Here is a 24,502-nt window from a genome sequence, read left to right as displayed (position 1 = left end):
TCCAGTTCAAATATGATTAGGTTTTTTTTAAATAATTGTTATCCCATGATTCTGTAACCCGTTTTTTTTCACCCAGTGCCAATTCCCAAAGCTGTACTCCGGGGCTCTGCTCTCCCTCTGCCAACCTGGGGAGAGCCCTGAACTGAGCTCAATCAGCTCATGCTTCCTTTCAGTGCATGAGGAGTGAGCAGGCCACTTCTTATCACCTGACAGGGGAGAGCTTCCCCAGTTTGGACTTAGCGTGTGGAAGGAACACGTTATTCCAACCAGTTCCTTTCCCCTCCATCAGACTCCCCCCCTCCATCATAAATATGATTCTTTGAAGGGGGTCCACACACTTTGAGAACCACTGACCCACCACACCCATAAGCTCAAGAAGGGTCAACAGGATGGTAGGTCATACTCTATCATCATCTCTCGTACGGTGGTGTAATAATAATAATCATAATTACCCAACCCATAGTCACCTCAAAGAAAGGTTCAAACTCGTTCTTCTGCTATACCACAAAAATGTGGAACGCCTTACCGAAGGCCATAAAGGAGTGTGGATCGCTAGCATCCTTTAGAATTGCCCTGAAAAACCACTTACAGGCAGCAGCCGTTCGCAACTGGTAAAAAACAAACAGAGCCCAGCCCTACCCTCCCCTGAGTGCATCTCTCCACTCCGACATGTCTCCATTCCGACACTAACCCCATCTCTAACCCTAACCCTAAACCTTAGGCCCATGGGAGTGTCGCCACTCAGACAATAAGAAGTCAATTTCGGAGTGGCGAAATGTCGGAATGGAGAGAGCCTCCCCCCTCCCCTGACCCCTCTTTGTACTGTATTTACCTACTGTATGATGTTTTTATTTTTAAATTGTTTCCCCTTTTTTTCCTGACTGTATCTACTGCATAGTACTGTGTTCTATCCGTCTGTCATTCAATGTTATATGAGATACTTCAATGGTTTCCTAAGGAAATAAGCTTAGTCTTTTCTAGGATCCCCTTTTAGTTGACCTTGTACCAGTGAACTGTACCGTCATGAAACTGTACTTTTTCCTATGCAAACATCTTCTAATAAAGTCTTCAATCAATCAATCAATCAATCAATCAATAATAAAGAATAGGTTCGTACTCTATCATCATCTCTCGTACGGTGGTGGAGACGGTCTCTCGGGAGCCGTCGTTCCAGATGAGCTCGGGGTTCTCGTGCGTTCCCTCGAAGATGTGCACGGCCGCCTCGGCGTTGTCCCGCATGGCGTCCATGAACACCCCGGGCAGGAAGCGCACCAGGGTGAGCCGCACCTGCAGCACAGGAGGGGCAACCATGAGGGTCAATAAAACAATATTTATTTATCATTCTCTGCCAGCACTTTTACCGTTTTTCACTGACTTCTAAAAAAATATAGAATAAAATGCTTCCATCCAAGTTCAGTTAATTCCATGTAAAGTTAGATAGTGTTTGATGCAGGCTGCTCCAGACAGTGTTTACAAAATGACACAATGAGAGCCAATAGAGGGTATGCACGTCCACTGGGACCCGCCCCCCTAATCTAGACTGAGTGGCAAAACATTGAGCAGCATGGAGCATTGGAGTTTGGAAGTGCTCGTTGCAAATCACTCAACGGCCCTGCATACCACCTGTTTCTAAATTGCCCATGATGCAGGAGGCAGCAGGATGTTGTGTTGTTGAAAATGAGCGCTTCCAAACTCTGACACTCGGGCAAATAAAACCCTGCACAGAATGTCTTGACAGAAAGTAGCTCATAACATGCCTATGGTGGATTTTTATGAAACAAAGACTTTGCAGATAAAAAGAGGATAATTCAAGCTTTCAGTACAGCCACAATGTTGGTGAGTTAACTTTGTTTTATGCAATCGGATTTCTGTTTGGAAGTATGGGCTGTCAATGGCAGAAATTAGTTTTTTGCCACTTCAGTAGGCGTTCCCACATAACTTCCAGCCACAGCAATGTCACGCGCATAACCTCTATAGTGTGTGTGTCTCTCTCTCTCTCTCTCTCATGCATTGACAACACCTGCAGTCTTACAGAGAATCCAGTGACTCAGTCTGAATGCATAGCTTGGTGAACAGCACCCTCTAGTGGCCAACAATGGACTCAGAAATGGCAGAAATGGCTTTAAAGCACAAAGTGGACTAGCAGCACTAGCACTGCCCTACATGGCTGAACCACTGGGCCCCCCCTGACAACACCAGGACACTGACCGCGGGCAACACCTGGCGACTCTGGGCGATGTCGTCCAAAAGTTACGTTATGTTCGTGTTTTTGGGCAACGTTTTCCACCATCGCCTGCTATTGACAGTAGTTGCCGGGTCCCGTTGACTAATAGCACACTTCCAGAAAATACGTCCGACCGCCGCTCGCCCTTAAAACGCAACATGAGATCTTCTGACCAGAGGATTCTCAAAGTTGCAGTGGCCAATTTAACCTGTTTAAAAATATTTTAAAAATGTTTGTTTTGCCGTTTTTCTCATGATGTACAGCACCTTGGGTCAACCTGGTTGTATTTAAATGTACTTCATAAATACAATAATTGCTGGACTATAAGCCGCACCAGCTAAATTTAGAACAAAAAACTAATGTTTACATATAAGCCGCACCGAACTATAAGCCGCAGGTGTCCTTCCTGCTTCCCGCTAGAGCTCCCCTGGTGGCCGTTAGCTGTAAAAATCTTTATATAAATCCCAGTTAAAGACCATTATAAAACGAACTAACTGGCCGTTAGCTGTAAAAATCTCTATATAAGCCGCACCGTTGTATAAGCCGCAGGGTTCAAAACATGGGAAAAAAGCCACGGCTTATAGTCTGGAAATTACGGCAGACAATTGTACAAGTCCCTCTGATCCGAGTCAAAGTCGAGTCACAAGTCATTTGGTCCAAGTCTCAAGCAAGTCTCAAGTTGTTCTGTTGTGGGCAAGTCAAGTCAAGTCGAGTCACAAGGTTGTCAAGTCAAGTCGAGTCGAGTCACAAGGTTGTCATTTCAAGTCGCGTCGAGTCAAGTCGCCTCGAGTCGAGTCGAGTCACCAAGTTGTCAAGTCGAGTCAAGTCACAAGCTTTTCAAGTCGAGTCACAGGTTATATCTCAGGTTTATATCTTGAAGAGCGAAGCCTTTCTTCCTAAAGTAAATGTCAAAAAATACCATGTAGATTAGTCTGCAACACTGCATGAATTAAACCAGTATACATACATGTCTGATCATTTAGAACCTAGGTAGATGGCAAAGGCTACATTCCATTAAAGAAGTGTATATATTATACACAGTATACTCAGACCCAAATTTGAGTAAATGATACCTCTGTGACCATAACAATTAGGTAATTAACATTCAGTAGGGGGAAAAAAAAACAATAACACTAGGCCTACCCTCTGACCATAATACTCTATCATGGCAGAGGTTCTCAAACTTTTAAATTCCGAGGTCTCTCTCCCCTGGAACCAAATGGATTTGGTTGTACACTGTCAGTTACAGACCTGTAAGGGTTAATTTAGACCCCTGGTATATGCTCTGAAAAAAATGTAATTAAAAAAAGCTATACTACAAAATTGCTACAGGCCTATTGCTTTAAAAACAAAAACAAACACAATAATCTTAACGTGCATGCTTTGTTTTGTATTACTAGTACTACAGTATATTTTAATGTCATTTCTCATCAGGCACAAATTTAGCTGCCTACTCCACGTGCTATTGTTTTGCTGGCATGGGGTCCTGCTGGTCCCAAAAGGATCTCACTTTTACGAACGGACATTATTTCGACCATAGAGTCGGGTGTCGAAAAGATGACATGTAGTAACAGCGACACGCTCCAGCGACTAACTGGAGAATAACAGTGAGTGGACTAAATTCAACTATATAGCTGGAGCAAAACTTGTCGGGGGCTAAATGAGAAGGAATAAAGCTTTTGCGTGGGAGTTCTTAACCCTGCTGAGGACTGGATGTATGTTATGAAAAGTGAGAAAGTGGTGGAACTTGGGAGACGGAGGCTTACTACTTGCTACCATGAATGGATATTATTAATGCAGTCACAGATCAACGTTCGTGACACTGGTGAGTGAAATCGTTGTCTTATTAATGTTCAAAACACGATCGACCGACAGTAAATCACCAACACACACATGCACACGCGCACACACACTTAGTTCTAATGTTATCTTCGTATGTTTGGTTTTGCGCAGTCTTCAAGTGGCGGATGAAGTTAGACGTCGTTCCCTCTTTGTCTTTGATTTTACTGTTGCATATTTTGCATTGCGCGTTCCTCTGTTTACCATCTGTGTGGTAGTTTTTGTATGGAAACTGCACTACTTTTGGAACTGCAGTGGCTGCAGAACCACCAGCAGTGGAGGGCTCTGGGGCAGCAGTAGCCATTCGTGCTGTGTGTGTCTGGTGCCCTGCTTTGGTGAGTGGCGTAGCGGCAAGTCGTCCGAGTCAGCGTGTCTCAAGTCGAGTCGAGTCGGGAGTCATTGTCTTCCAAGTCAAGTCAAGTCTCAAGTTTTTGTCCTTATGTCCGAGTCAAGTCCAAGTCGTCAAAATATGACTCCCAAGTCAAGTCAAGTCGAGTCATCATGACTCGAGTCCAATTGTCTGAATTACGGTACATTGACTTGACTTCATAAAGAGCGATACGAAAGTTTCTTTTTTGTTTGCCCCCTAACCTTTGGCCCGACCAGTTTGTCCGAGGTCATCTTGGAGAACAGCTCAGCGGTCTGGGATCTGACCTGGGGGTGGGTGGAGTTACAGAAGAGGTCTAACAGGTAGATCAGAGCACCTGTAGAAAGAGAGAGGACATACAGCGTTTACATCATCAACTTGAACACTGTGGGCTTTATTTTGATTAAAGGCCTGTCCATACTGTCTCCGACCACAAAACCTTTTGCCGGAAAGGTCCCGTTCACTACAAAACGACGTCACTCACATCTTCTGAAAAGCATTACCCCGAGTTAGAGTTCAGAAAGCTGCACGTCGGAAAGTCGGAACTCTCAGACGAAATGTTTGGTGATCGGAGACAGTATGGACAGGCCTTTAAGGCATAAGATCTGATACTTAAGCCAATCAAAATATAGCCCTTTGTACGGTACTGAAGAAGTCATGGATGTGCATCAGTTTTTACCAACCTTTGGCCATAGCTTCTTGAAGTAAGCCATTTACCATGAGAGGGAGTGGGTTGTTGGCTGATTTACCACTGTTTCAAGGTTGTGGCACAGTGGTAAATCAGCCAACGACCCTCTCCCTCTCATGGTAAATTGCTTTTCTACCACTTCTACCATATAAATGAAAGAAAACACAGTTGTAACTTGCAAGGTTATTTAGTTACAATGAACTGCAACACAACAGTGGGCGGGGATCCATGAGCCAACTCAAGGTTGTTGACTGATTTACCACTGTTTTAAGCCAATCAGAATCCAGTATCTGAACATAAACGTGATAGAATGATCAGTTTTATTACCAACCTTTGGCCATAGCTTCTTTAATGATCTTGGTGTTGGAGGTCAAGGCGTACAGGGTCTCCAGCACCAGTTGTCGACCTGAAAGTGACGGAGAAACAAACGAGAAACAAAATGACATAACCGTGTAGTAATTCATTTTCAATGAGAGGCAGGCGATTATTTGGGACGCGCAGAGAAGTTGAGGGGAGGAGAGGCGAGCGGGAGAGGTCCCGTGAAATTCTCGCCACGCGCCCGCTCGTTTCATGCACGCGCTCACGGGCGGAAAGATTGTGGTCATCTTTGTAAAACAGTTACAAGTTTTAGCTGGGTCATTTATGGCAGTTCCGTGACCACGAGAGCGAAGGTCCGTTTCTCAATGGATTTGTCATCTAGGAGGGTTATTAAACACATTTGGCCGGGGTGTATTTTTTAAAATGGTCGGGAAAATGTTTGACAGCTAGGGTAATTTTCAGTCTCATTCACTTAACTATACACTACACTATAAAGGCAAAAATGACTAACAAAAAATCTGCTTTAAGTGGGATGTGAGGGGTCAAACAAGGGGTTTTTAATTATTCTGAAACCATTGCAAGCTTTTGTTTTGCACGAAAAAACATTCCTTGGGCAAGAAATGGCCCCACCAAACGATGGTTTAGTGATGAGTCATCAATTCTCACAGTCTTTTGGGGTCAGTTTTTAGGCCAAGGAATGTTTTTCATGCAAAACAAATGCTTACAATGGATTCAGAATAATAAAATAAAAAAACTAGTTTGACCCCTCACATCCCACTTAAAGCAGTTTTTTGGGGAGTAATTTTTTCCTTTATAGTGTAGTGTATACTAAGTGAATGAGACTGAAAATTACCCTAGCTGTCAAACATTTTCCCGACCATTTTAAAAAATACACCCCGGCCAAATTTGTTTAATAACCCTCCTAGATGACAAATCCATTGAGAAACGGACCTTTGCTCTCCACGGTCACGGAACTGCCATTTTTTGAATCAACTATTTACTGGTGGAGCGATTGTGATTGTGGGCGCGTTCGGAAATGGGCACTCAACGCACTGGTGTGCCATGTTGTCGTTCGTTTATTCGGTGCACTTGGTGCGTTGTGCGTTGCCCTACTCAGAAGATGGGGTTAGGCGGAGTGGTGCGGTGGTGCGGTGTTCTGATTGGTTGGTTTTCATAGCCATGTCTCGAGCATAACTCTCTGGTCTCGAGCTCTCTTCAGCGGTGAACAATGGAGGAAATTATCGCTAAATGCAGCATTTCACACACATCAGCATGTAAACTAACAGCAGGTTTGCCAATGTTTTGAACTACATCTCCTTTCAATAGCAACGTTACGTTAGCATACTTAGCAACTGCTGCTTTTCAGAAAGTTTACCTTCAGCAGAGTTCAGAGTGAAAAAGCACACAGCTGCCTCCTAAAACTGGTCGTTCGTAAATAAGCCACACTGAACGCACTCTACAACGCCACGCCCACTGCACTCACTACACACTGACCACACACCCGGTGCGGGTTTCCGAACGCACCCTTTGTCTCCACCGCTGATGCAAGCGAGAAGGCCTGGTTAACCCCAGCACCCCGTCTGAAACAGCCTCTGGTCCAGTGTTGTTTTTGACAGAAAATTTTGATTTAGTTTTAGTCATAGTCTTTTGAATAAAATGTCATTTAGTTTTAGTCATAATTTAGTCACCTGAAAAGTATTAGTTTTAGTCTAATTTTAGTCGACTAAATGTCATAAGATTTTAGGCGAGATCTACAGTTGATTTAGTCGACTGAAATGTATTTTGGCAGGCCTTGATGTCATCGTAATGACTGATTTTACACTTCGTTGTGTGCTGCGACGCGTTGTGAGCTTGTAGATCGGCTATTTTCAGCACGCAACGCCTGAGAGCAACCAAACATAAAATTACTCTCTTCTCCACTACTAGTCCCTACCTAACGTTTTAGTCTAGTTTTTATTTTGTTGACGAAATTGTCAATATATTTAGTCTTAGTTTTAGTCATCACAGCTTAGTTTTTGTTTTGTTTTTATTTAGTTTTCGGCAGTGAAAAAAACAGTCGACAAACATTTTTTCGTCATAGTTTTAGTCAACGAAATCTACACTGCTCTAGTCGGTCTGATTGATTCAAACTGCTCCCGAGTACCATCATTTCTGTTCCCCCCCGTTCCAACGGAATCAGCTCTAGAACCAAAGTCCTTTTGGTGGAAAAGGTGTGTTGTTGTGTAGTGTTTATTGTTCTTACTAGAAGGCAGAGAGTGCAGCAGCAGCAGCAGGTTAGCAAGAACCAGGGACTCAGCGATGTTGCTCACACACTCCTGGTTGCACGTCACCGTGTTCACTACCTGAAGAAGAATGTACAACACAACAGTGTTATTAACACGGATACAACACTGTGTTCACTAACTGAGGAGGAATTATACCAACACAACATTGTTTTATCACTGATAAAACAATGCATTGCTAAAGACACTTGTTATGTTAACAGTTACACTTAGCAACGGCTAAAGGGCAACTTTAATCCTATGGTTCCAAAATGCCTTCTGTGTCAACAGCTCTCTCTCTCTCTGGGAGGGAAACTCTCCAGCTTTCCTTCCCATCCAGAGTGAGTATCACAGCACCAGTGCAGAGAGGGAGAGCTCTTGACTCCGTAATATATCAGGAAGAGTTAGGTCTGGTTTTTTATGTTGTTCCTCACAACAGAAACAGCAGCTAAGCTTCTTTAACCGTGTTACGGTGTTTACTGTACCTCCAAAGCCCTTCTTTAACAGTGTTACAGTGTTTACTGTACCTCCAAAGCCAGCTGCTGAACTTTGCCAGCTCCGTAGAAGCGCAGCAATGAGAAGAGCAGCTTGAAATGTCCGATGCACTCCGTCTCAGAACCTGTAGATGCGCAGAGCACAAGTGCCATCTATTATATAAGACAGTTTACAGTTTAGGCAATGATTTAGCAGACGCCTTTAATCCAAAGCGACTTACAATAAGCAGGTAATACATCAATGCAATAAGCAAGATAATATGTTAGTACATTAACAACAATATAACAAATGGATAGGAATATCAATCTAGAAAAACAATAACATACTGTAGGTAGGCCATGCACCTATTCCATCCCAGTACTGTTTGGGCTCTATCTTTCACTGCACATTACATTACCCCTTATGCCTAAATGTTTAGGCATCTTTTACTTTTTTGAAGAACATTTCAAAATAGCTAAATTAGTGAATCTACATCGACACGTTGTGAGCTTGTAGATCGACTATTTGATCTATGTTAAATGTTTTTTTTTGTTGAAAATAGTAAAACATGCAGTAAAACTTTGAGTTTCTGTCCTTGTAGGTGTCACTGTTTCCAATTGCTGGCCATGGTCTTTTTTTATTCTCCAAATCAATCCTTTTCACGCAAAAACATGAAATATGATTATTTGCTGTCTTCTCCAAATCAAACCTTCTTGGTGTTGGTCTCACCAGGGTTGTTCTAAGTCAGGGGTTTTCCAAGTGGGTAATGTGGCACCCTGGGGTGCCGTGACGGCAGTCCAGGGGTGCTGCGAGATCATTTGATAATATTTGGAATTTATTTAGACACTTGAAAAAAAATATTTTGTATCATTTCAAAATTGAAGTACAAAGTTATAAATGGCTATTATCTCAACGTTTTCCTCGCAACATAATCACTAAAATATCGTCACTGTCGGGCAGAAACCTTGTATCTCCAAGTTTCAAATGTGTAAGTCTTTTGCTAAAGTAAAGCCCTGCTTCATCATACAAGACTGTCACACAAAACTAGTGAAAACAGCCAATCTACTACAGTAGTACATCGCAAGGCGTTGTGTGCTTGTAGATCTGCTGTTTTCACTAGTTTAGTACATTCTATAGATGATAAATACAAAACGAACGGTTTTGGACATACAAGGTTTCCACCCGACAACGACGATATGCTATAAATATAAGGTGCTGGGAGTGAAAATTATAATGTAGGGGTGCCTCGGATTAAAAAAAATATATATTTATGGGGTGCCCTGAGACAAAAAAGTTTGGGAACCCCTGCAGTAGAGATAGAGAACACATTATACTCTGTGTCAGAACCTGTAGACCAGAACCACACAGAGCACAAGTGCCATCTATTATGTATATTCCATCCCAGTACTGTTTGGGCTCTTATCTTGCACTGCACATTACATTACCCCTTATGCCTAAACGTTTAGGCATCTTTTACGTTTTTGAAGACAATTTCAAAATAGCTAAATTAGTGAATCTACATCGACACGTTGTGAGCTTGCAGATCGACTATTTGATCTATGTTAAATGTTTTTTAGAAAATAGTAAAACATGCAGGAAAACTTTGAGTTTCTGTCCTTTTTAGGTGTCACTGTTTCCAATTGCTGGCCATTAGGCCTGTCACGATTCATGAAAAAAATGATTTTAATTTTAATCGATTTAATTAGGGGTCGATTCAAATCGATGATTTAAAAAACTAATCACGATTCGACCAATGGGCGCGCTCGAGTTAAACTCCATTCCTTCTTTCAACGTTTCTGCGTGTTCAACGTCTAACTCACGCAGCTACAGCAGAAAGGCTCACTAACTCACTCACTCACTCAAAGCTGCCGCCAGAGACCAGTTAGTTGAGTGCCGTGTCATTACTTTGCTGCTACAGAGCATAGCACTAATCAGTGCTAAGGGCTAACAACAACAATGCTACGTACAGATGCATGTCTCTGCCACTGGTTACAATGTGGAAACAACGTTTCGAGTGAAAACAAGAATTGACACAGTCAATAACCATCTATCCACAATGAGACACTAGGTCTTGACTTTGATGCAGTATTGATTTTGAAAAGAGGGTAAGAGTTGTTATGCCTTAGTGTGTGCCTGGCTTACAGTACAGTTGGCTTGCTATGTACCACAGGAAAAAGGCATTCTTTGATACAGTATTGAAAAGAGGGTAAGAGTGTTGTTTAAAAAAATAACAGGATTTGACATTTAAGAATTTGATAAGTTTACACTATTCTGTCATTTACTATTTGCTACTGTATAGAGGATAAGAGAACATCTAAAACATACAGGATTCCTTGTAAGAGAAGACAAGATAACTGAAATTTAATTGTTGTTTTTTTGTCATTTGATAGTTTTACTGTATTGAAAAGAGCATAAGAGAAAACAGTATTTTTAAAATAAAATAAAATACTGGAATTGTAAGAATTGTGGATTGTGGATTTTTTTGGGGTAATTTTTCTGGAAAATCAATTTGTGTTGAAAAATCGTGAATCGTGAACCTTGAATCGTGATTCGAATCGTATCGTGAGTTGAGTGAATTGTGACAGGCCTACTGCCCATGGTCTTTTTTTATTCTCCAAATCAATCCTTTTCACGCAAAACCATGAAATATGATTATTTGCTGTCTTCTCCAAATCAAAACTTGGTGTTGGTCTCACCAGGGTTGTTCTAAGTTACATAGTAAAAGTACCATAGTTTCTCACCAGGGTTGTTCTAAGTTACATAGTAAAAGTACCATAGTTTCTCACCAGGGTTGTTCTTGATGACGTTCCGGAGGGCCTCCAGGGCCATCTCGGCCCAGCGCAGCCTCTCTGCGTGCTGCTGAGACTCCACCTTGGTGCTCTGGTTCATGGTGAGCAGGGTGTGGAGGTACTGGGCCTGGGAGCCCACGTAGTCCAGGAGCGCCGCCGCAAACGCCTTGGGGAACTGAATGTACACACGGTATACCGCCAATCACAGTCAACGTTAAAGGGATATTTCACTTTCAAAAAAACTTTTTGTCATTAAATAATCTAATAATCAGGCTTTTGGGAACACCCAGGACAGTTTTTGAATTTCTTCATTCAGTATTTAGATTTTTTATATTAACTCATTGAGTGCCAGCCTATCACCACTAGAGGGCGCCCAGTGACCAGAGAATAATAGAGATATGCTGGTAATGCATGCCCAAGCCCTGGAGCCATGACTTTTTTTACAAAGGAAAGGACACTTTCCTTTGTGCATGTACAGGAAGAGGATGAAGTTAGCTTGAAGTTAGCTATTGGCTACCAAGCATTTTAGAAGCCTTATTTTCGTCAACTTAGCCATGATTAAACCTTGCACACCTCATGCATGGGAAAAAAACAGAGAAGAATGAGCTCTAAAAAATCCAATGCAATCCTGGATTGCATTGGAGTGGATTTGTGCAGTTTGTTCACAGCTTTCAAACAAAAAAATCCGATTGGAAATCCGTTCAGGCATTCTTGAGATAATCGCCATTATGTTTTACATGTAATGTAAACAAAAATGGCTGCCCTGTATGTTAGATGGGGTTGTATGGGGGTGGAACATGCAAAATCGCGATTGAAATCATGTTCACCAGATTTGATGGGGTCCAAAAAAAAAAAAAAAAAATTCAAAAAATTTAAAAAAAAAAAAAAAAAAATTTTATTTTTATTTTTTTTAAAAGCCGAACTTGTTCGGGATCGGCACTCTACGATACGCTAATAAAGCCGAACTAGTTCGGGATTGGCACTCAATGAGTTAACTCATTCATAGCCAAGCCACGAGTTTCCTGAGTTATTACAGAAGTCCCAGACTGCCATGGCCCGAGTTTCCCGAGTTGGCAGCCATTTTGAAAAAAAAAAAAGTATTAGGCATGATCGCAATCGCGAAATTGCACGTTTAGCCCCATAACAAACACATCTTTCAAAATGGCAAAATGTTTGTTTTGTTTGACTTTGAAGGCTTCTATCTCATGAATGCCTGAACGGATTTCCAAGCAGATTTTTTTGTTTGAAAGCTGTTAAAAAGTACTACACATATGGTGCATGATCTAGGCATGGGCGTTCCGATCCGTGCACTAGAAATTTAGGAACGTGGCAGTGAGGAACTTGGGGGCCATTTTGAAAAGGCAATGAATGAGTTAATTTCTCCCATTTTGCCCCCTTCCAGGACCTTCCTATAGAAACCCATTATAACTTCAAACTCCATTTTAACCATGATAGATTCAATGAAAACAACTGTCCGTTTTTCTGGTGACTCTTGACACCCTCTGAATATGTGAGCAGGCCGTGTTTTTTTCATTAACATTTTTCATTGATTTCTATGAATTTTTGGGGGAAATTAAAATGATTAAATATAATAAAAGATTATAAAAAGTTATTGAAAAAACACGGCCTGCTCATGTATTCAGAGGGTGTTAGGAGTCACCAGAAAAAAGGACAGTTGTTTTCATTGAATCTATCATGGTTAAAATGGAGTTTGAAGTTATAATGGGTTTGTATAGGAAGGTCCTGGAATATCAAATATCTAAACACTGAATGAAGAAATTCAAAAACTGTCCTGAGTGCTCCTAAAAAAAAATCCCGTTGTACGGCCCTGCCATGCCCGAGGAACCCGAGATTTTTTGAAAAAAAAAAAAAAAAAAAAACATTTTTTCCCCCCAAAAAATGTAGTAGGCATGATAGCAATCGCGAAATTGCATGTTTAACCCCCATAGCAACCCCATCTTTCAAACATGGCAGCCATCTTTGTTTACATTTTAGGAAAACATAATGGCTGTTATCTCATGAATGCCTGAACGGATTTTCCATTCGGATTTTTTTTGTTTGAAGGCTGTGAGCAATGTGGACACACGTGGTGCATTATCTAGGCATGGGTGTGCATGATCCGTGCACTATGAATTACATGGAAGTCTATGGAGACTGGAGGCATATGAGAGTACGAAGGTATTGTTAAATGGCAGCAAATGAGTTAAGTACAAACAATAACAACCAAACGCCTTGGGGAACTGAACACACGCTGAACGAGGCAGCGTTGAATTCATCGACTATGTTTGTCGACAACCCCTTTTTCACTGACAACTAAATAAAAACTTAAGCTGTGTTCCTCAAGAAAAACGCAGGCAAAAATAATTATTAATAAATTAATAAATTGATTTTGCAATGAAATATGCAGATTTTTAAGTGATTTCATGCTGTGTAATTGCGGAGAGTTGTGGAATATGCAGGGGTTTATGTGATTTTATGCGGTGAACCATGCGGGTAGTTCCGAAATATGCGGGTGGAAATATGCGATTATGCGGCCTTTTTGAAAACATGCGACCCTTGCATAATCTGCACCATTTGGCTGATTATGCAGGACATTCTGAGATTGCATAATGACATTTTTCTGGAGGGTCTATAATATATTATGATGACTAAAACTAAGACTAAATACAATATATTGACGATTTGGACAACAAATAAAAACTAGATTGAAATCAGATCAAGACATGTTATGTTTGGTTGCGCTCGGGTGTTGCGCTCCGAAAATTGAGAGATCGGCAAGCTCACAACGCGTTGTGCCGCAACATGTTGTGAGCTTGTCGATGGGCTTTTTTTCAGCATCCAACCAAGTGTAAAATCAGACTGACCTCCAGAGGGAAGGAGGGCTGTTCGTTGTAGACCCGCACAAAGATCTCTCCTACGATCAGCTCCTTGCCGTGTTCACTGAACATGAACTCTGCTCCGAAGCTGGCATCGTTCTCTCCCTGTAAGGAACCACAGGACATGAAGAAATGTATTTTCTGACTTGCTAAGGCCATGGCTCCACCAAAAAGACGGCATTGTGCCAGCGTTGACGTCGGCAGTGGAGCACCCTTCATTAATTAAAACGGGAGTGTGATTCTTGTAGATCTTATATTCTAGCTTTGCGGCATGCTTCCATAGAAGACAGGCTAGCTTCTATGGCTTCCTAATGAGTGAAATCAGTCGAGGTGACCGTCTAAGAACTCTCCTCCATGCTTACCCTCTTAATGTTGCTCTCCTGCTGGCCCTCCAGGAACTCCAGGAGTTCTGCTCTGGTCCCGTTGTTCCAGATTAGGTAAGGGTTCTCTGAGTTACTGTTGAGCAGCTTCAACACCTGAACACACCACGGAACAAACACATTACCTTCAACACCTGAACACACCACGGAACACATGATTTCGACAAAACGCCCACACAGAAGACATGCTAATGTGTATTGACGTGTGAGCGGATGCATGGTATACCAGGCTAATGTAGACATAATTATTTATGAAGAAATTATTACTAAAGTACTCGTGATGGTTTACCTGTAGTGTCACGTGGCCAGACTGTTGCCTTCCACAATTTTCAAATGAGCAACGAAGATCTGATCATAATCACGAGTATCAAAATCATCTAAGCATATAGCTTAGATGGGGGTGGCATAGCTCAGGGGTAGAGAAACAGTTATTAGAGCACGAAGGGTTCCCGAAGGGTTCCCAGTTTGAATCCGGGCTCCCCCTGAGTTAATGTCGAAGGGTCCTTGAGCAAGACTCTGAACCCCACATTGCTCCCGGTGAGCAGGTTGGTGCCTTGCATGGTTTCCTCCGCCACCGGTGTATGAATGTGTGTGTGTGTATGGGTGAATGTAATGCACAATCTCTGTAAAGTGCTTTGGATAAAAGCGCTATATAAATGCACCATTTACCATTTATAGCTGGCTGCTTAGCAGAAATGGAAATGGAAAAATAAAATGTAAAGAGATATTTTTAAATGTATTTTCGTTAACAGTGTTTGGATTTCGGGATTTTTGGTTCCAGACTGTATAATAGCATTCAAAGACTGTGGAATAAGTTGTCTGGCTACGCGAGACTACCCAGGTCTATGTCTACACATAAAGTTTCCCCTAAACCAGGGGTTCCCAAACTTTTTTGTCTCAGGTCACCCCATAAATATGTTTTTAACCCGAGGCACCCCTACATTATAATTTTCACTCCCAGCACCTTATATTTATAGCATATCGTCGTTGTCGGGTGGAAACCTTGTATGTTCAAAACCGTTCATTTTGTATTTATCATCTATAAATGTACTAAACTAGTGAAAACAGCAGATCTACAAGCACACAACACCTAGCATGCTTGTAGATCGTCTGTTTTTACTAGTTTTGTGCGACAATCTTGTATGATTTTTCTTTTTTTTCTTTTTTTTACCAAAATACGTACACATTTGAAACTTGGAGATACAAGGTTTCTGCCCAACAGTGACGATATTCTAGTGATTATGTTGCGAGGAAAACGTTGAGATAACAGCCATTTTGGTTAGAACTGATTGAAAATAACTTTGTACTTCAAGTTTAAAATGATACTAAATATTTTTTCAAGTGTCCAAATAAATTCCAAATATTATCAAATCATCTCGCGGCACCCCTGGACTGCCGTCGCGGCACCCCAGGGTGCCCCGTCACCCACTTTTGAAAAACCCTGGCCTTAACGAGGAACAGAGTTGAAATGCGACGGACCTCAGCAGGCGTGCCAGAAACCAGCTTCTTAGAGATGTAGGGTTAGTCTTCAAAGTGGGTGACAGGGCACCCTGGGGTGCCGTGACGGCAGTCCAGGGGTGCCGCGAGATAATTTGATAATATTTGGAATTTATTTGGACACTTGAAAAAATATTTAGTATCATTTTAAACTTGAAGTACAAAGTCAGTTCTAACCAAAATGGCTATTATCTCAACGATTTCCTCACAACATAATCACTAAAATATCGTCACTGTCGGGCAGAAACCTTGTATCTCCAAGTTTCAAATGTGTACGTCTTTTGGTAAAGCAAAGCCCTGCTTCATCATACAAGACTGTCGTACAAAACTAGTGAAAACAGTCGATCTACAAGCACATAGATCTGCTGTTTTCACTAGTTTAGTACATTTTATAGATGATAAATACAAAACGAACGGTTTTGGTCATACAAGGTTTCCACCCGACAACGATGATATGCTATAAATATAAGGTGCTGGGAGTGAAAATTATAATGTAGGGGTGCCTCGGATCAAAACAATATTCATGGGGTGCCCTGAGACAAAAAGTTTTGGGAACCCCTGGCCTCAACGAGGAACAGAGTTGAAATGTGACGGACCTCAGCGGGCGTGCCAGAGCCCAGCTTCTTAGAGATGTAGGGGGTGAGCATGGCGGCCAGGCTCTTGCGGATGGTGGGGTTCTCCGGGGGGACCACTCCTTCCACGCCGTTGGTCTCCGGGGGGGCGCCGCCGGGGTTCCCCCCTCCCCCGCCCTCCGGGTCGGGGTGGGCGGGGCTCAGGGCGTAGCCCCCCAGACGGCTGAGCGCCACCAGGCTGAGCTTGGCCAGGCTGTTGGCCACCTCCTGTTGGTTGGTGTCCTGGCTGGCCTGGACGTATAAGAAATATATCACATTACCATTCTTTTTCTAGCACTATCGCCATCCACATGTTATCACCATTCATTTTCATGTTGCTTTTTATGGTTATTTTCCACGTTACTTAAAGATGCAGTGACATGATTCCCCCCCCCCAAAAAAAAAAAAATTTAAAATTGTGTTGTTGTTGTTATGTCACACACAGAGTCCCAAGACTATCGATTAATAATTTAACATGTTATACTGTATATTCGCCGATGATATTCGGGATAAGCACTCTACCGCCATTTCTTTAATATCTTCAGGATAGGCACTAAAATGTTAACAATTCAACATTAATTTTGATAAGGCTCCCTCAGTGTTATCATGATTTATAGCAGGGGTCTTCAACAGGGGGTCCGGGACCCATAGGGGGTCCTCAGAGTTAATACAGGGGGTCCTCCAAATCTTTGTGTGATTTTTTTTTCTCCTTTTATATATCAACCACTTGAACCCTAGCGTCCATATTCTGAGAACTTTGGCCAAAAATAGCATATCTACAAGCTCACAACGCCTCGCGCTCAACTATTTTCGGCAAAGAAGTTTGGTGCAGAGGAGAAAAAGAGCAGACTAAGTAAAGAGTGAAAGGTCAAGTTTATTAAGTATTGACAGTTCAAGTGGTTAAATATCTGAAAACACAAATTGACATGAATCCAAAATACACTGATGATTGTGCTGTCAAACAATGAAACTATATGGAATCTATGAACAGGTTGTGGGGGGTCCCTGCTTCATCTCTCTCTCGACTTAAGCCTGGATCAGAGTCTACGGTGGAGAGCTATCCACCGCAAATTTGAGGTGGAAAGCTTTCCACCTCAAGTCAGAAAATAAGTGCAGGCCATCATAGTCACGGCCCACTGTGAAGTCCTTTACCCCGTCTAGACCGGTTCAGGTCGACCAATCAGTGAACGGGGTGTAGAGCCTGTCTGTCTGATAGTAAAAACAGAGAGATGTGTTGGGACTTGCGGTGGAAAGCTCTCCACCGCGAGGAATGATGTAATGTTGTAGTTTCATGACTCAAAAAGACTCGAAAAGACTACACCGACTATGATCCGGGCTTAAGGGGTCCTTGACCTGAAAACGTTGAAGACCCCTGATTTATAGGATATCTCTGAGAAGGCTTATCATGGAGATATTGTATCGTCTGAACGATATGTATCACCATATGGCCCAGCCCTACCTGCACTCCGCTCTCCTCCAGCGTGTAGTCGTAGTTGAACAGATGCACCAGCAGGTGCCACAGCACGCCCGCGTGGTACAGGTGGGTCTGGAGGAAGAAGTCCACCGCAAAGGAGCTGACGCACTGGACCGCTAGGGCTGCTGTCCGAGGGAGACCCTGAGAACCAATGAATGAATGGTTTTATTAAAGGAGCTGACGCACTGGACCGCTAGGGCTGCTGTCCGAGGGAGACCCTGAGAACCAATGAATGAATGGGTTTATTAAAGGAGCTGACGCACTGGACCGCTAGGGCAGCTGTCCGAGGGAGACCCTGAGAACCAATGAATGAATGGGTTTATTAAAGGAGCTGATACACTGGACCGCTAGGGCAGCTGTCCGAGGGAGACCCTGAGAACCAATGAATGAATGGTTTATTAAAGGAGCTGACGCACTGGACCGCTAGGGCAGCTGTCCGAGGGAGACCCTGAGAACCAATGAATGAATGGTTTATTAAAGGAGCTGACGCACTGGACCGCTAGGGCAGCTGTCCGAGGGAGACCCTGAGAACCAATGAATGAATGGGTTTATTAAAGGAGCTGACGCACTGGACCGCTAGGGCTGCTGTCCGAGGGAGACCCTGAGAACCAATGAATGAATGGGTTTATTAAAGGAGCTGACGCACTGGACCGCTAGGGCTGCTGTCCGAGGGAGACCCTGAGAACCAATGAATGAATGAATGGTTTATTAAAGGAGCTGACGCACTGGACCGCTAGGGCAGCTGTCCGAGGGAGACCCTGAGAACCAATGAATGAATGGGTTTATTAAAGGAGCTGACACACTGGACCGCTAGGGCTGCTGTCCGAGGGAGACCCTGAGAACCAATGAATGAATGGGTTTATTAAAGGAGCTGACGCACTGGACCGCTAGGGCTGCTGTCCGAGGGAGACCCTGAGAACCAATGAATGAATGGGTTTATTAAAGGAGCTGACGCACTGGACCGCTAGGGCAGCTGTCCGAGGGAGACCCTGAGAACCAATGAATGAATGAATGGTTTATTAAAGGAGCTGACGCACTGGACCGCTAGGGCTGCTGTCCGAGGGAGACCCTGAGAACCAATGAATGAATGGGTTTATTAAAGGAGCTGATACACTGGACCGCTAGGGCAGCTGTCCGAGGGAGACCCTGAGAACCAATGAATGAATGGTCTTATTTAAGGAGCTGAGAATGAATGAATGAATGAATCAATGAATCAATCAATCAATCAATCAATCAATCAATGGGTTTATTTAAGGAGCTGAGAATGAATGAATCAATCAATCAATCAATCAATCAATGGGTTTATTTAAGGAGCTGAGAATGAATCAATGAATCAATGAATCAATGAATGGGTTTATTTAAGGAGCTGAGAATGAATGAATGAATGAATCAATGAATGAATGAATGAATGAATGGTTTATTTGGGTTTATTTGTTTCTTAAGCCATAATGTACAGTTAGTCACAACAAACAGCCCAAAAGCACTACATGTACCGAAAAGGTGTAGGTAGGCTGAAGCCGTAGCATATAATGCCTACCGTTTTTAACCTTATAATGATACATAAAACAGAAACAATAGCAAAACATTGATACAAAAGACAAGAACAAAGACAGAAATGTGGAGGTTGTCACATTGCTGGCCTGGCCTGGAATGGAACCTGGGACAATGTTAGTTAAAACCACGATTCTGCGGGAAGACATGAATGTTGCTACATCTGTATAGCGCTTTTGATCAACAATGCAAGCTGGTGTCATATGGTAAAAATAAATCAGTTAAACACACAGCGTGCTAAAAGCATCAGCCTCACCTTCCCATAGTAGAGCACGTGGCAGAGGTCTCTGATGATGTTGGGTTAGTTAGTTAGTTAGTTAGTTAGTTAGTTAGTTAGTTAGTTAGTTACCTTGCCATAGTAGAGCACGTGGCAGAGGTCTCTGATGATGTTGGGCATCTCAATGATCTTCTCCCTGCACTCCTCAAACTGAGCCGCTACACTGTAGCATTTACAGATGTGCCCGCACACCTGGAGACACCAATACAACACAACACAGGGGTTAAAGGGGAACCCGGCAAGTCTGTGTGTATACCAGTAAAGCCCTTTGCACACAGGCACGTTTATCGGCACGGATAAAACGGACAATTGATTTTTTTTTAAAGAAAACAATGATTCTCTACAACCTCATGCACACCGGATCCGAATTGGCCATGCGACGAGTGGCTGCGGCCGTGCGTTTTTTTTCTCGATCGAACGCGGTTCGATTCGTGCTTCTTGACGCATGCGGTAAAAAACTCATCACTCCTTTTATGACTCCTTTTGGGATCCGCAGCGCCGATTCCGCACAGCCTTGCACACCAAATCCAATGCGTTTTATTCTTAAAAAAAAAAAAAAAAGAAAAAGAAAAAAAAACGCAACTGTCCTGTGTGCAAAGGGCTTAAGACTCCCTAATCAGGAGATAAGCGACTGTCCGGTCGTATACACAAACTTTAGAAGGCAATGGTAGCCAATCAGGAGGGAATATGGCAAATGGGACAGTTCCATGTTGATGACATGACTGTAGAGATACTGTGTATCACTTTGTGTGATTTTAGGGCAAAATCTGTAGGAGCAGTGTCTGAATCTGCCTCATGGTGGCGCTAGAAGAGGGCCATGTGAGAAATGGGGTGAAAGTTGTGGTTTGGCAGCCAAGGAGTGTGTGTGCAAAGTTTGGCATGGATCGGGGCAACAGTTGCGGGGATATGAGTAGGAGAAAAGTGTGACTTGTGTGACTGACAGACTGACCGACTGACAGACAGACAGACACCAGGTGGAGGTTTTGATAGTAACTGTGACTTGATGGTCGCAACAAATACATAGAACGTCCCTCCAAGGGATGAATGTCAACATAAACAGTGGAACACAACCAAAATACAGCCAGGGAAGGAATCGCAGGTTTGAGACTTGAACAAGTATTCTGTCGCTAGTTTGACCAGCTTCAAATACTCTTTCATCTTAAATTAACAAATGACAGTCTGATCTACACGCTCACAACGTGTCTGTGATGCCTCGTGAGCTTGTAGATAGGCTGTTTTTAGTGCAAGACGTGCTTACACTGAAGACATGCTGACTTGTATGGAATCAAAATGACTGAATGTCTACAGTAAATGTGGTGGCGACTGATAACTTGAGATTAGGGTTCAGATGTTGAATACAGCATTTCATCAATACAGAATCCCTCTCTATCAGCCAACAACAGCTGCTGTAGAGGACTCAGTGATTTTGGTTCCAGGGACATATTGACATATTATTACAGTGTGCTGGTGTTTTGTACAGTACATACAGTATGGACATAAAGGCTATAATGTTAGACTAGTGTACCTGAACAGCCTGGTCTTCTGGCTTGCTGGAAGCAGTCAGTACAGCAACACAACGAGACAGAGCCTCCAACAACACCTAGACACACACACGCACACACGCACACGCACACACACACACACGCACACACACACACACACACACACACACACACACACACACACACACACACACACACACACACACACACACAGAGTGTAGTACAAGTAAGAATGAATGTCAGAAGTGGCTTTCAGAGTGTTTGTTGTGCAATTGAGTTGTCTGTCTATTATCAGGCTGGGTGAGACCTGCGCTGTGCGCTGTCCTAACAGAAGTGCTCTTATTTGGTGGAAGTGCTGAGTTGAAGGGAAGTTACATCATGCAGTGCAGGTCTGTTTACATCCCCCAATGAAACAAACCTAAATAGATTGCAGCTCTTAACTCGCTCTCGGGGCTGTTAAGTATGACATCATTTTGTAGGCAGAGGAGAATTTCTGCCCCCAGTTTCCGTGAATCTTTTTACTATTTTTACTATTTACACATTTTTCTTCTCTTTGTTGTTGAAAGGAAAGTGTTAGAGTTATACTTTAGTCGTTATTTTCGTCTCGGATCTGTTGAAATAGCGAGGGACAGAAAATTCTCTGGGGGCAGAGTTCTCCTCTGCCTACAAAATGATGTCACGGCTTAAAAGCCCCATAATGCGATTGCAAACAAAGGAGTGGGAGAAGTAGAACAGAAAAGAACGTTTCAGCTGGGAATATGTTAGCAGGAACACCGCACTGTGAAAAGAAGACAACTTCCGGGGAAATCTTTCTAACCACTCTCTGCCTCATGTCCTGACCGGGCTTTTCTCTTGGCAGATGAGTAAGCCTGGATACGCAAGCTTAATCTATTATAAAGTGGCGTGATGTGGGTGCACTGCATGTTGCCATTTACTTTTATAATACAACTGATATACAGTACTTCTGTAATCATTTCTTCAGAAATATGTCAAACATATCACGTTTTTCCTAACAGTTGATGGTGTGGAAGGGTTTAGGGGGTAGGGTGTAGGGGATAGGGTATAGGTACCTCTATGCCGTTCTCTCTCCTCAGCTCCTCAGCGTTCAGAGCAGAACAGTTAACAGTGTGGAAGGCCAGCTCTGCTGCCGCAGGGAGGAGCGGAGAGGTCTTGGAGAAGAGCTGCCCGTCATCCGTCTCCATGGTGATGGTCTTGATGAGCATGGGGTAACCAGCATACTTATAGGGCTCTAGTTCTGTGTGTAAAGAGACCAGAGAAGAATGATGAGCATGGGGTAACCAGCATACTTATAGGGCTCTAGTTCTGTGTGTAAAGAGACCAGAGGAGAATGATGAGCATGGAGTAACCAGCATACTTATAGGGCTCTAGTTCTGTGTGGGGAGAGACCAGAGGAGAATGATGAGCATGGGGTAACCAGCATACTTATAGGGCTCTAGTTCTGTGTGTAAAGAGACCAGAGAAGGAGAGATCATTACTTATAGCAGGGGTCTTCAACAGGGGGTCCGGGACCCCTAGGGGGTCCTCAGAGTTACTACAGGGGGTCCTCCGAATCTTTGTGAGACAGAAACTTGTGATCCCCCTGTTTTTATAATAACCACTTGAACCCTAGCGTCCATATTCTGAGAACTTTAGCCAAAAATAGCAGATCTACATGCTCACAACGCCTCGCAACGCGAGGCGTTGTGAGCATGTAGATCTGCTATTTTCACAATAGAACCGTGTTATACAAAATTCCTCAACTCTTAGTGCTCGTCAGGGTGCCGGGTCCCCAGTTAAAACATGATTATTTCGGGGGTCACGGCCTGAAAACACTACCCTACCTGTCTTTAGGCATTGCGCATAGGAGTAAGAGACCTGGTATTGAGCTGAATTATTTTTATATAGTCCTGGACATTGGTAGCCTAGTTCCAGACCCTGAATCGCTAGCCACACCCCTTAAAATGTTTGTTTTGGCGATTCAGGGGTCTAGAAGTGCTCTCATTGAAGAGTCCTTCCTCGGTTGAAAATCCGATCGGCGAATCAGCGTTGTGAATCAGCGTCTTGTGATCAGCGTGGGTGGGGGTTTCCCAGAACTCATGTGTGTTTCCAAGTAAATCAGCGCCACCGCCGTACCGTACCGTACCGCACATCGCGTCGTGGTAAAATGCGGTAAATTGCGGTAAAATGCGGTAAAATCTGATCGTATCGATCTCGCTATGAAACATCAGTAGCAGGCATGTTATGTTGTGTTTGATAACTAGTTCGTAGTGCTCCTATTCTGCCTGTTTCTTTGGTTAGCAAGTAGCACTAGCAAGCAACAGGCTAGCCACTAGCCAGCCATGCACACATAACACTACTCATGTGTTGTCAGACGGTGAACCAATCGCTGAAGACTGCCTCTTTTTGTTTTGGAAATGAATTGGTAAAATGTGTGGGAACCCTGTGTATACATGTCGCTACTAAGGTGAACCAGACCTTGTTTGTGTCTGTTGAACAGGATGCTCTGAGTCTTCAGGATGAGGATGATGTTCTCGGGGTCGGGGCCGTCGATGAAACGAGCCGACTTGGTGCACAGGAACTCGTAGGCTTTGTTGACCTTCTCAAACATGTCCTAAAAACAACAAGAAAAGATGAGTGGTTTAAAACTACCATCTTCAAAAACCCAATGATGTTGTTCTGTCACCTAACAGGTGACACTGCCAGTGAAAAGCTGACAGTCCTAACAGGCCAAGTATGCCACGGTACATTTTCTAAACCAGAGAAGCTAGGGGTGTAACGATACATTTGAACATTTGAATACAGTGTTGATTTTGTCACCTAAAAATATGACGAAAAATGATTGTCGACTGCGGGGTTTTTTTTCACTGACGAAAACTAAATTAAAACGAAATAATAACTAAGCTGTGATGACTAAAACTAAGACTAAATATATTGACAATTTCGTCAAAAAAAAAAAAAAAAATAGACTAAAACGTTAGGGAGGGACTAGTGGAGAAGAGAGTCATTTTATGTTTGGTTGCTCTCATGTGTTGCGTGCTGAAAATAGCCGATCTACAAGCTCACAACGCGTCGCGACACGCTGTGAGCTTGTAGATCGGCTACAACCAAGTGTAAAATCAGCCATTACAATGTCATCAAGGCCTGCAAAAATATATTTTAGTTGACTAAATCAACTGTAGTTTTAGTCGCCTAAAATCTTATGATATTTAGTCGACTAAAATGAGATTAAAACTAAAACTTTTCAGGTGACTAAAACTAAAAGACATTTTATTCAAAAGACTAAAATCTAAAACTAAATCAAAATTTGCTGTCAAAAACAACACTGTCACGATACATGGTTGACGATACTGTACGATACATGGACGATATTGGAT

At 42.9% G+C, this 24,502-nt stretch overlaps 1 protein-coding gene across 2 annotated transcripts in view; it reads right to left on the bottom strand.

The window, feature by feature from the left end:
• dnajc13 (DnaJ heat shock protein family (Hsp40) member C13) overlaps window positions 1–24,502 on the bottom strand; it is a 162,519-nt gene that overhangs the window by 12,023 nt on the left and 125,994 nt on the right. For both annotated transcript variants that reach the window (XM_080752196.1, XM_080752197.1), the window contains 14 exons: window positions 23,604–23,739; window positions 22,199–22,383; window positions 21,152–21,226; window positions 19,699–19,818; window positions 17,784–17,939; window positions 16,310–16,576; window positions 14,199–14,312; window positions 13,825–13,941; window positions 10,958–11,135; window positions 8,225–8,316; window positions 7,679–7,778; window positions 5,450–5,524; window positions 4,655–4,767; window positions 1,118–1,287 (listed from right to left, as the gene is read on the bottom strand). In XM_080752196.1, coding sequence (XP_080608322.1) covers window positions 1,118–1,287; window positions 4,655–4,767; window positions 5,450–5,524; window positions 7,679–7,778; window positions 8,225–8,316; window positions 10,958–11,135; window positions 13,825–13,941; window positions 14,199–14,312; window positions 16,310–16,576; window positions 17,784–17,939; window positions 19,699–19,818; window positions 21,152–21,226; window positions 22,199–22,383; window positions 23,604–23,739 — 1,898 coding nt within the window. The remainder of the gene's footprint in view (window positions 1–1,117; window positions 1,288–4,654; window positions 4,768–5,449; window positions 5,525–7,678; window positions 7,779–8,224; window positions 8,317–10,957; window positions 11,136–13,824; window positions 13,942–14,198; window positions 14,313–16,309; window positions 16,577–17,783; window positions 17,940–19,698; window positions 19,819–21,151; window positions 21,227–22,198; window positions 22,384–23,603; window positions 23,740–24,502) is intronic.

This window comes from Nannobrachium achirus (assembly GCF_963921795.1).
Source record: "Nannobrachium achirus genome assembly, chromosome: 21".
NCBI classification, from domain to species: Eukaryota; Metazoa; Chordata; class Actinopteri; order Myctophiformes; family Myctophidae; genus Nannobrachium; species Nannobrachium achirus.
This window is presented reverse-complemented; position numbering and strand designations above follow the sequence as displayed.